The 12,327-nt window shown below is 46.3% G+C and overlaps 1 protein-coding gene across 2 annotated transcripts in view; it reads left to right on the top strand.

The window, feature by feature from the left end:
• Window positions 1–3,415: 3,415 nt before the first annotated feature.
• Lrrc74a (leucine rich repeat containing 74A) overlaps window positions 3,416–12,327 on the top strand; it is a 30,861-nt gene continuing 21,949 nt past the window's right edge. The window contains exons 1-5 of one of the 2 annotated variants that reach the window (XM_028771941.1): window positions 3,416–3,694; window positions 5,469–5,597; window positions 9,114–9,286; window positions 11,351–11,458; window positions 12,101–12,197. In XM_028771941.1, the coding sequence (XP_028627774.1) occupies window positions 3,652–3,694; window positions 5,469–5,597; window positions 9,114–9,286; window positions 11,351–11,458; window positions 12,101–12,197 (550 nt within the window). In that variant the 5' untranslated portion in view covers window positions 3,416–3,651. The remainder of the gene's footprint in view (window positions 3,695–5,468; window positions 5,598–9,113; window positions 9,287–11,350; window positions 11,459–12,100; window positions 12,198–12,327) is intronic. The other variant, XM_028771942.1, reaches the window with a different exon arrangement.

Below are 12,327 nucleotides of genomic sequence, written 5' to 3'. Positions count from 1 at the left end.
AGATAGATAGATAGATAGATAGATAGATAGATAGATAGATAGATAGATAGATAGATTTAAAATAAAATCAGGCATCATTACAACTAACACAACACCTCTGTTCCTTTCTTAGGTTGTTTCCTTCTAATGTGGTTTCTGCTAACTTCCTCCCTTTAATCCCTTTGTCCCCATTCTCTTCCCTCTAAGACATCGGATTTCCTCCTTTGTCATCTTATCCAATTGCTGTCAAATACCAAACACACTTTCTTAAGGAGCCTGATTGGAAGTACTTTGTGCTTGATAGAGTTCTGAAAGCAGCCAGAGGCTATGCCTGAGTGGACTGAAGTGATCATGTGTCAATAAAACTTTATGAAAACAAATCATGGCCCAGATTTGACCAGTGCACTATATAGTTCACCTATCCAGAAATCAAGCACTTGAGCACAATATTGCCTCAGAGACGAAGCAACCTTGTTTTATTCAAATATAGATGTCACTGCAGAGGCAGCATGGGCTCTGAAGCCAGAGAGATTGCGTTTACATCCTCACTCCCATCACCTACTAACTTTGTGACCTTGGACCACTTACTCAATCCTCTCAGTCTCCTCTTCTGCAGAACAGGAATAATAGAGTTGTTGGGTAGCTCAAATGCACTGAAACATACAAAGTCCATGGAATAGTCTGATGCTTATCGGGTTATAAAAACGCTAGCATAAAGGACACTCCCTCTGCTTCTAGCCTCACTGGTGAGCAGAAATAATGGTCATGAAGAAGCTGGGATCGGAAGGATGTCTCAGTAGGATAAGAGTATCCTGTCAGCTATTCTTGGTTGTCAGTTTGACTACATCTGGAATTAACTGCAAATCCCTCACAGTGTGCCCAGTGACCTGTAGTCTTAGTCCCTGTGATAGCTATTCCAGATGTAGTCAAGTTGACGACTAAGAGCAGCCATCACAAGTACTTATAGCAAAAGCGAAAGGACCTGAGTTCGAATCCCTAACACCTATATGAAAACCAGGCATGGTCGTGGTGACTCCAGTGTTGGAAGGCAGATCCTGTGAGCTTACTGGCCAGCCATTCTAACCCCCAAAGAAAACAAACAAGTCATCAAGCTTCAGATTCACTAAAAGACCTTGTGAGAAAAAAAAAGTAGGGGCTAGAAAGATTCCTCAGTAGTTAAAGGCAATAGCTGCTCTTTCAGAGGACCCAGGTCCCATTCCCAGCCCCTATAAGATAACTATCTGTAACTCTAGTTCCAGGAAATCCAATGCCCTCTTCTGTCCTCTTCATGCCTACCGTAGCCAGGCAATGTGTGTGATGCATAGACATGCATGCAAGCAAAACACCTAGAAAAATTGAAGATTCCTGAAATCCCCCATTCTGTCTTTGCGTGTATATGTAAAGGCACACACTCACACAGAGCACACACACATACACACCAAAAAAAAAAAAAAAAAAAAACAGAGAGAAAAGAGAAAGTTATCCCCTTTTCTTCTTTTTTTCAAAAATATATTTATTTTATGTAAATGAGTATTCTGCCTGCATAGATGTCTGTGACCCGTGTGTGTGCCTGATGCCTGCAGGAGTCAGACAAGCCTGGGTTGTCAGATCCTTGTGAGCTACCATGTGGATGCTGGGACTAAAACCTGGGTCCTCCAGAAGAACAGTCTGTGCTCTTGACTGCTAAGCCATCTCTCCAGACCCCTCTTTTCATATTTTAAAAGCTATCATCATTTTTGGAGGGTGAGGATAGTGCACAACAAGCACATCAGAATCAAAGGACAGCTTTCAGGATTCCATTCTCTCCTTCCACCAAGTGGGTCCCAAGGATCCAACTTAGGTCTATCAGGCTTAGTGGCAAGAGCCTTTAACCACTGAGTCACCTTGATGGTCCAACTGTCATTCTCTTAGTATTTGACATCCAAATGGTACCCTCAAAAGACAATCCTCTTAGATTTACTCCAAGCCAAACTCATAGCACCCTGCTCTTTGAATTACATGCAGCACCAGTTCCTTTCTCAAGTGCCCTTAGGGCCCCCTCCCGGCATTGCAGGAGGCTATCTCACAAACTCATTATCTCAATTATTAGCACATTGGTCTAATTAGATGGTACAATGCTTCATTCTGGTTGTGAGGTTTGGTTTTGGTTGAAACTCTCTAGTCCAAGCTGGTCTTGAACTTGTGGTCCTCCCAGCTCTGCCTCCTGGGTGTTGGGATTACAAGCAAGTGCCACAAGCTTTGCCTGGCTGGTTATGACACAAGAAAAAGGACACAATCTCAACAATGGATGAAAGACTTCAGTGGAGAGAGAAGGGCCCTCTCAATGACTGTGCTGGAACAATCTGAATAGGCACATGGGCAAATGACTCCCCACTTCACACACAAAGATGAACTCAAAAGCCTGATGACCTGAGTTCAGTCCCCAAAACCTATGGAAAAATGCAGGTGCAGTGGCGGGCATCTGTAATCCCAGCATTCCTGTGGCACGTTGAGAGGTGGAGACAGGAAAATTGGCCTATTTCATGGACCAGGCATCCTGGAGTACATTGTAGTATACAACACAGAAACACGAGACTTTGCCTCACACACAAGATGGAAGAAGAAAAAGGGCTCCTGAGCGGTGTCCCCTTGGTTCCACATACACACATATAACTATATTTTCCAAAGCCAGATTTCTAGAACTTTATCTTGCGAATGACCAAAAGAGAGACTTTCCCTCGCCCTCCCCTAACTCTTCCACTGACCTGACTGTTGACGCCCTGAAGCCTTAATCAAAGAGCAATGGACAAGCCCTTGGGTTCTGTCGATGCCGCACCTCGAGTGAACTTCAACTCCACATACGAGCACAGCTGAGTGTGGGAATGCTGGCCTGAAGTTAAACAGCTCAGGAGTCTGGCGTGACCAATGCTGTGTTAGCACCAAATCGTGGTGACAGGACATATGCTTGTGGTGCTTTGGTTTTTTTTGTTCTTCTGTGCCAAGGTCGAAGATGCTCTCCCACGGATGCAAGCAAAGAGGAAAAACTGGGTAGAAGAAACCTGACTTCACCCATCACTGAAATACTTCGTGCCTGAAGCGCAGCCACCTTGAGAGAAAAACATGGTGGCGGCGCGTCACGGTCACCTGACTAAGAGCCTTGGGTTTGGTACTAACTCAGAAGGAAATAGGCTGTCACTAAGAGGCCCCCCTACAGCACCTGAGCACTCACAGCCAAGTCTGGGCTTAGAGCCAGCAAACATATGAGAAAAGATGACCACCAGAGCCACCAGATGGGTGGGAGGCCTACTGTTGCCAGGTCCACCCTCGTGGATCACAATGACTGCGTGAGATCATGGAATGTTGAAGATAAAAGGAAAGCGGCTCTATGTCACAAAGTCATACACGGGTGGGCATCCTTTTTGACCAGGGTCCGAGGAATTGAGCTCTACCATTGTCCCCGATGCGCCCCAGGCCTAGCTGGTGACAAATCCACACATGCCGGATGTCCATCAAGGCCGGCTCTCCCCCAAGCTTGCTGGGATGAAAAAATAGCTACGGATTCCCTTGGGATTCACCCTCAAGAGAGCAGTGCACGTAGTTTGAAACAGAGTCTAATGGACAGGTGTGCACCTTAGGGAAGCAGCTACCAGGGGACAAGAAGCTGTCACCAGCCCCCCAGGGAGTCCTGGCAGCATGGACGACGATGATAATGAGCCTCTTGAGTCCGAGACCAAAGGTGAAAAGGCTCCCAGTTCTCACCCTTCCCAGGGTTGTGTTTAGTGATCTGGTAGACCCCGAGTGCCCTTCTCTCCCTGCCCAAGTCTCTACAACAGAGGTGGTGTGTGACATTAGGGACAGGGTTTAGAAACCAGGGACAGGGTTTAGAAACCACTCAAATAGTGAGATGTGATGCTAGCTAGACTCTGCTCTCAGGAGCTCTCGCCAATCTTCATTTTGTGGACTGGTTGACATCACAGATAGGAATCAGCCACGTTAGGACTGTTTACACCACACGGATTGGCCAACTGTTGCTAATTTGCTAGAGTCCCCTGGTTGAGTGAAATTCTAAAACTGTTTGAGGAGCTGGAGAGATGGATCGGCACTTAGAAGTTTCCGCTCTTGCAGACACCTTTAGTTCAGTCCCCAGTAACTCAACCTGTAACGCCAACCTGTAATGACAGACTTGATACTGTCTTCTGGCTTCCACAGGCACTAAAACACACACACACACACACACACATTTTGTTCTTTCCATCCCTTTTTTCTCTTCCTTCCCCCTCCCTTATTGTTTGACATATAAAGAAACCGAGACTTGGAAATTCACCGCTTTCCTCAGAGCACAGAGCCACAGACAGGGCTGCTCCACAGCTGCATCCTTCCTGACTCCTGTGCTGCTGCTGCTGCTACTCAGATTACACGTTACATGAAAGCTTGTCACAGAGGCTTGGGAATAAATATTTGGGCTTGGTTCTTTGAGCAAAAACTAAGACATACACCTACTTGGGGTCATTAAGGAGTCCACCTTTTAGAATCTGAATTGTGAAGGTAGGGGTATGTAATGTTAGCCTACTCAAAATGCAGACTGCTATACGTGTAGGAAACTCTCAAAAAGTAAAAATAAAATGAACAGGCAGAAAAATGGAAAAGGGGGGAAAAAAAAAAGGAAGGAAAGGAATAGGCTAGCCCTATCTGCTAGGCCTTCCGAAAGCACAAATATGACTTCCTGAAGCACTGAGGCCTGCTGATGCTGGAAGATTTTTCTCTAAATGTCATGTGTGGCTTTCAGGGGCCCATCATGCAATGGCTCAATGAACAAACCACATCTACCAAGTGTAGGGACCAGTATGAAAGACATACTGTTACTCTCAGCAGAGCCTCGTTCAATGAGGACAAGCATGCTTAATCATAGTAATGAACTTTAGTTTGGGAGACATCTTCAAGCCTCTCCTTCAGAGTCCCAGGAAGAGTTCCGGACTTGAAGGAGGAGAAGCTAGGCCAACTTCCTAGAGTGTGATCGTCACCCCTGCTCCCTGGCACACATCTCCATCTGGTTTTTCCCTTTGCATCCGGTCTCAGTCCTGACCTGTCCTGCCCTTCACCTACCTCTCAGCGGCACAGTGTGTGACCGTGAATAAGTCCAGGTTTTGGGACCCATCCTTTCACCAGAAAGAGGAACAGGCTCAACAGCAGATGCCAAAATCCTTCCATGCAAACGATGAGGGAGGAGTGTGGGCCAGGACCCCACCAAAAGCGGGCGGACAGATCTGGGAAGGGGACTGGATGGAGCAGCCAGTTCACAAAGGACACAAGGACTCCACCAATTCAGCCATAAGGAGGTCTTAGAGGAGGAGGTTTCCCTGACAGGGCTGCTGTGTGAAGCTATGGGACAAAGGCTGCAGACAAGACATGAAGGCTGAAGAGAGAGGCAGAGGCTAGTGGAGTCAGTGGTAGGTGTCGCTTAATACACTGCAGGTTTAATTCCCAGAATGGGATATCGTTTTTTGTCCCAGATGAGACTGAAGCTGCACTGGCACCTCAGAACAGTGATGACACCCTCTACTGTGAAGCTGAAACCCTTCCAAGTGTTGAGAAAGAGAAACCTAACCGGGAGGATTCGGAAACCGACCTGGAAATTGAAGGTGAGGTGACATCTGAGGAGAGGTGAGTGGCAAACCAGCTTCCTCAGAAACTGGAGATATTGGGTTTGACCTGAGTGTTCCTCTCTGTGCTGGTGGAAGATTGTCACCAGAATTGAAGCTCTGCTCAATTCTAAACTTCCTTGTCCTCCTGGCTGGCTGGGGACAGAAGACACAGGACCTTCTGAGCAGGACCCACATCAGGTTGTTGCTAAGATCTAAACCAACGTGCAAAAGTGTCTGACCTTTACATCTCTCTCACGTGATTTTCTTTTAAAGTGTGTGTGTGTGTGTGTGTGTGTGTGTGTACACACAAGAGTACAGGTGTTTTAGGAAACCAGAATTATCAGATTCTCACCTGTAACTGGAGTTAAAGGCAGTTGCAAGCCTCTTCACATAGTTTTGGCAATTAAATTCACATCCTCTGGAAGAGCAGTGTGTGCTTTTAACCTGTGAGCTACCTCTTCAGCCTCACCTTGCCCTCCCCCATGTAAGTCTTACATGATTTCCATAGTCCTAGGAGGCAGACTTTATTACATCTTTTGTAGAAAGGGAACAGAGGCTTACCAATTGTGAGAGTCACCCAAAGTCACCAAGAGCTGGCCAGGGTTACATAAGTTGACGCCATGTTTGACCTGTCTTCGGCATTCAGTATTCCATGCCCTAGAGTGTCTCCATAGCCCCAATTAAGTGATGTTCTTATTTCTCCTGCTTCAGAGTTCCAAGTTTCATCTCAACAAATCAAGCATTCCCGGTTACCCTAGCTGATATAGCTCAAACAGACACTCTGTTCTTGCAAACAGCACCTTCAGCATCCCCTTCTTCTTAATATCCCTTAGGTGAGAGATGCCAAAAAGATCATTTGTGAGCATCTGTGAAGGAAGGGAGAATGATGCTGGTCCCATTGGCTGAGAACAGCCTCCAGCTTTGCAAGCTTAGGCTGCTCAAAGTCACCTTCTTTTGTGGGTTCTGTTTTATTGAGAGAGGGTTTCATGCAATCCAGAGTGACCTTGAACTCATCACATTGCTAAGGGTGACCTTGAATTCTTGATTTCCCCCATCTCCAAGTGCTGAGATTACTTCTATGCATCATCATCCCCCTCTTCTAGTGTGTTCTTAAATACGGATGGCAGGCAGTGATTTCTAGGCCACAGGAATGGGGAGATGGGGCAATGTGAACCTTAACCACAATATCAGCTTGTAAGACCTTCCCACCATTAAACATGCAAATCCCCTCTTCTACTCAGACCTCCTCCCCACTTGAGGTCATTTGAATAAAAATGACTCCCCCCCCCCCAGGCCCATAAGGAGTCACACTATTAGGTGGTGTGGCCTTGTTGGAGTAGGTGTGTCGCTGGGTGTGGGTTTTTAGGTCTCAGGTGCTCAAGCCAGGCCCAGTTGTGTCTCAGTCTCTTCCTGCTGCCTGCTGATCTGGATGTAGAACTCTCAGCTCCTTCTCCAGCACCATGTCTGTCTGTGTGCTGCCCTGCCTCCCACCATGAAGATAATGGACTAAACCTCCGAACTGTAAGCCAGCCACAATTAAATGTTTTCCTTTATAAGGATTGCTGTGGTCATAGTGTCTCTTCACGGCAATAGAAACCATAACTGCTCCCCAGAAATTATTTCTTGCTTCTTCTGCACTTTAAGCTGTTGTTAATTTTGTTTTCAACGTCTTATTTTACCTAACTGGAAGATGTGACAAAGAGCAACACTGGATGTTTTGCCTGAGGTTCCAAGTTCCATCTTATTCTCCATCATCCAGGAAGGCTTGCTGCCCACTGACCATGGATCAGGCTAGACAGAAGTCTAAGGATCAAGGAGCCCAAGGGCTTGCAATAGAGAGAGTTCTCTTTCTGTTAGTATGGTCCAGCTGTGTGATATCTGTGTCTCCATTTGTCACTAGGAAAGTAAAGTTAAAAGTGGGAAAGCCCACCAGGATAGGAAATCCCACTATGGTGCAAGCTTGCTTATTCTCAAACAATTTCCTATTTTCTGCCTTGGGCTAATTTGTTCTCTTGAAACTGTTACCAGAGTTTTTAGGGTCAAAACCCTGGTTGTTGATGGCCCAGACAACCTTAACAACTGGGCTCAATCACCCATCCTCAATAGGTCAACTAAAGACACAATTAATAATGAAAAGCAGAAAGGGGGAGATTTATTCAATATGGCCACATTATGGAGAAGAGTGAGTAAAGAAATCTAGTGGCCCACCCTTGCCAAGTCTATTTTTGGGATCCTGGTATAAGGTTTGGGTTTAAATAGAGAGCAAGGTGTATGCATAGCTGGGTGATCCAAGGCCAGATGCGGTCCAGCTCCTCCTCAATGGCTCTGCCCCTCTCTCCTTCAAGGTGGTCTAACTACTTGTCAGAACTCTGTGGCCTCTCTTTCCAGGATACAAGCTTCGACTCCGGCTGGTTCCAGCTTCAACCTTTTCCTGATCCTTGCATGAGACTCATAGAGAAAACTAATTCCATGGGGTTCATTGTTTAAATAATCTGATAGCCAAAGGGAGGGATACAAGTGTCTCTTTAAAAAATATATATATTAGCTTTCTGTTTAAGCAGGTGCTTTCCTAAATCTTTGGCAAAGCTCTACTCATGGCTTATGCTTTTGTGTGGTGCAGTGGAATCAAGCCAAGGCCTCACATAACCATGGCTCACCCACTCTAAGGCTGAGCTGCACTGCCAACCACGGCTTATGTTCTAACAGTCCTAGCTGGGGTTGAATAGATGGCTCAGTGGCTAAGAGTGCTGATTACTTTTCTAGGAGATCCGGGTTCAGTTCCTAGCACCAACAAGGTGGCTTATAGCCATCTGTAACTGTAATACAAGGGAGTCCAACACCTTCTGTTGGTCCCTACAGACACCAGCACACATGCAGTGCACAGACATACATGCAGGCAAAAACACCTATACACATAAATTAAATAGTAAAACAAAAAAAAAAAACAAAAACAATGCTAACCCTGATGGTGGTGGCGCACACCTTTCATCCCAGAACTTGGGAGACAGAGAGAGGCAGGTATATCTCTTGAGTTCAAAGTCAGCCTGGTCTATAGAGTGAGTTCCAGGATAGCCTAGCTTACACAAAGAAACCCTACCTTGAAAAAAAAAAACAAAACAAAACAAAACAAAAACCCAAAACACTGTGCTAATGAACTGAAATAGATTCTTTCAATCATCAAAATTCAACAGTTCTGGACCCCTGCCTTTACACTTCAGTGTTGCCTTGAGTCCAACAGACTCATCACACACTGGAGTCATCACATGTGTGACTGTAAGTTAGTTTGTGGACATCATACCTTTGGAAATTTACTGTGGCCAGTTTCTGGTGACCGCAACATCTGATCACACTCCTGTATACACATCATCACCAATAGTTGGAAAAGTTGGGTTCTAGAGCACATATCAACAAGCCCAGATCCCACGCAGGGGAAAGTCCAGGCAGATGAGCTTGTCCCCTGGGACTAAGATAGACCAGAAGAGAAAGTTGATTTCATTCTGATTTTCTATGCAGACACAGAGAAATTCTTCAACATTGGACAGAAGGAGCTGTACCTGGAGGCCTGCAAACTGGTGGGTGTGGTGCCCGCCTCCTACTTCATCCGGAACATGGAAGAGTCCTGCGTGAACCTCAACCACCATGGTCTGGGCCCCCTGGGTACCAAAGCCATTGCTATAACTCTGGTGGTGAGCATACTGGCCAGTGAAACACATCGAACCTGACAAAAGAAGATTAACAGGGTGGCTGTTTTGAGATTCAGAGGGAACCCTCTTTGGTGTCTAAAGAGCAACCTACCCTGGACCTTTCTTAGTCATTGGCCATTTTAGTCATTTTTCCTGTTAGCTCCTGGAAGAGGCTTTAGTTCAAAGATTGTGGGTCCTAGGGGAAATGTATGGGCTAGAACCAGGCCCAAGAGTTACTGCAATTACAAAATGTAGGCCTGGTTCTCCATTCCAAAACTGACTTTGGTCATGCATAGAGTCACTACTGAACCACTCCATTCAATGTCTACCTTTGACATTAACATTTTTAGACATCCTATTGCAGAGTAAATTGCATTTTTCCTCATGGATAACATTAGCTCTTGCCTTACCATGATCAAACAAGGACCTGACCTTGGCTTCATCACAGATTTATATAATTGACTACGTAAAACTGGCTATGTCACAGAGACTTTGACAACTGCACATCACTGTCTCCATGACTGTTCACTTAAGAAGGTGAAGAGAAAGTCTGATTTCAGAGAAAGCCCAGCAAAGTAAATAGGGAGATGTCCTTAGGAGGGGACATCCAAAAACCAGTAAGAGAGAGATGGCTCGGTTGGTAGAGCACCTGCCACACAAGCATGAGAAGCACAGGTCAGACCCCCAACACTCATGTAAAAGCCAGGCTTCGTGGTATCTATCTATAACCCTGGCCCAGGTGGGACAAGGACCTGCAGATCCCTGTATCTCACTGTATGCTTTACAAGCCTAGCCAATCATGAGCTCTGGATTCTGTGAGAGACTGTCAATAATACAGTGGCAGCTTTGCACGGTAGGGAATCCCTTTCATCTCTGCACTTGGAAGGCAGAGACTGAGAGAACTCCAGGAGTTAAGGCCAAACTGATCTCCATAGAAAGTGCCAAGCCAACCAGGGATATCCTATGAGCCCCTGTCTCAAAACTGAGGAGGCGGGGCTGTTGAGGAATAGAGTAAGACATCTTGACGTCAACTTCTGGCTTCCTCATGCTGTGCACACAGGAGCACGTGCACAACATGTATATTCATGCACATGCATGCATGCACATATGTATTCATGCACACCAGACAGTGGCAGCAGATGCCTTTACTCCCGGCACTCAGGAGGCAGAAGCTGGTGGATCTCTGTGAGTTCCAGGACAGCTTGGTCTACAGAAAGAGTTCCAGGACAGCCAGTGCCACACAGAGAAACCCTGTCTCAAAACTCTGCCTGTCTCCCCCTACTACCACCTTCCACTGGGCCCCACTTCCTTGTTACAGGTTTATTTTTGTTTTTATTTATGTGTATATGGAGGGTCAAGGAGCATGTGGGTGCACGTGCCTGCAGAGAGCAGAGGAGTCAGATCCCCTGGAGCTGCAGTCACAGACAGCTGTGAACCACCCACTGTGGGTCCTGAGAATCCAACTTAGGTCCACTTCGAAAGCAGTATGCACGCCTAACACGAAGTCATCTCTCTATCTCCTGGGCCCCACTTCTTAAAGTTCTCAGTGTGTGTGTGTTTGTGTGTGTGTGTGTGTGTGTATGTATCTGTGTATGTGTCTGTGTGTGTCTGTGTGTTTGTGTGTATGTGTGTGTATTTTCAGAGGTTGATGTCCAATGTCTTCCTATATAGCTCTTACACAGGATCTCTCACTGAACATGAAGTTCACAGATTTGGCTAGACTTGGCTGGCCAGCAAGCCTCAGGGATTCTCAGTCTTCACCTTTCCCATGCTAGGATCACAGGCATGCGCCAGTACATGAGATTGAGGGGGGTGATCTGAACTCAGGTCCTCTGCTTGCCTGGCAAGCACATTATCCACAGAGCCATCTCTTAAAGACACCATGATCTCACTAACTCTTACACATTGCCACACTGAAAACAAGACCTCTGATACAGCACCCTCTTTCATGGTTGGAATATTCTAGAAAGAAGCTAACTAACCACTTCAAGCAGAGGGGGCAAAGAACCAATTTAGCCACTAACCACTTCCTCGGTTTTTCTTCCTCTCCCATTGTGATGCCCAAAGTCCAACACCACAGTCCTCAAACTCGAGCTGGAAGACAACTGCATCCAGCAGGAAGGCATCCTGAGTCTGATGGAGATGCTGCATGAGAACTACTACCTACAGGAGCTGGTAGGGTGCCTTCCTCCTCCAGCTCCTCCTGGCACACCTGGGAACTCAGAACCACTCAACCCAAGCCAGAAACCCACCCCCGACACCCTATGCCCAGGTCAGCTTTGGGCAATCTCTAACCAGTCTGTGGGGTCCTCCTCTCTAGACTTCTCAGAGGAGGGCTATGCTTCAGAGGCTGGCTCAGGCACTGTACCCTGTAGCTGTGGAGAAATCTGAAGAGCTATTTCCGGCTGTACAAGTCCCCACAAGTCCTCATGCTAACAGAAGTGAGCTTTCTTCTCTGGAAAGCAGGGACCTGGTGAGATGGCTCATTTTCAGATTCTCCAAATGAATCTGCCTTAAGTTTCTAAGGTTGCTTAGAACAACCAACATCTAAAGTACCAGGGCTGAATTGAGGGAGCTGTGTGTCAGTAATGACAATATTGGAGGGGGAAAAAAGTGAGATATTGTGAGAGACATTAGAGAAGCCATTTTGGGAACACGCTTTCTTGCTTTCTCTTCTCTCTGTCCTTTGCATTACCTTAATCCTAAACCTTTCACACCAATCCTACTCTCTTCATCATCCCCTGACCAGCCCCGCTTGGTTTTGAGAGACTCTTTGTGCAAGTCTTCCCTGCACGCGCATGTGTTCTTACCTCTCAGAACGTGTCTAACAATGGCCTTGGTTTGGAAGGAGCCAGGATCATCTCGGACTTCCTCCAGGAGAATAACTCTTCGCTCTGGAAACTGAAACTTTCAGGTGAGCCCTTGGACAGGGAGGAGAATACACAGAGAATCAAAGGAAAGAACAGAGGCTCCTAGGGTCCAGATGCACTAGGCCAACTTCTTCTTCTTCTTTTTTTTTTTTTTTTTTTTTTTGTTTTTTCGAG

This window comes from Grammomys surdaster, unplaced genomic scaffold (genome assembly GCF_004785775.1).
Source record: "Grammomys surdaster isolate TR1022 unplaced genomic scaffold, NIH_TR_1.0 210, whole genome shotgun sequence".
Classification (NCBI taxonomy): Eukaryota; Metazoa; Chordata; class Mammalia; order Rodentia; family Muridae; genus Grammomys; species Grammomys surdaster.
This window is presented reverse-complemented; position numbering and strand designations above follow the sequence as displayed.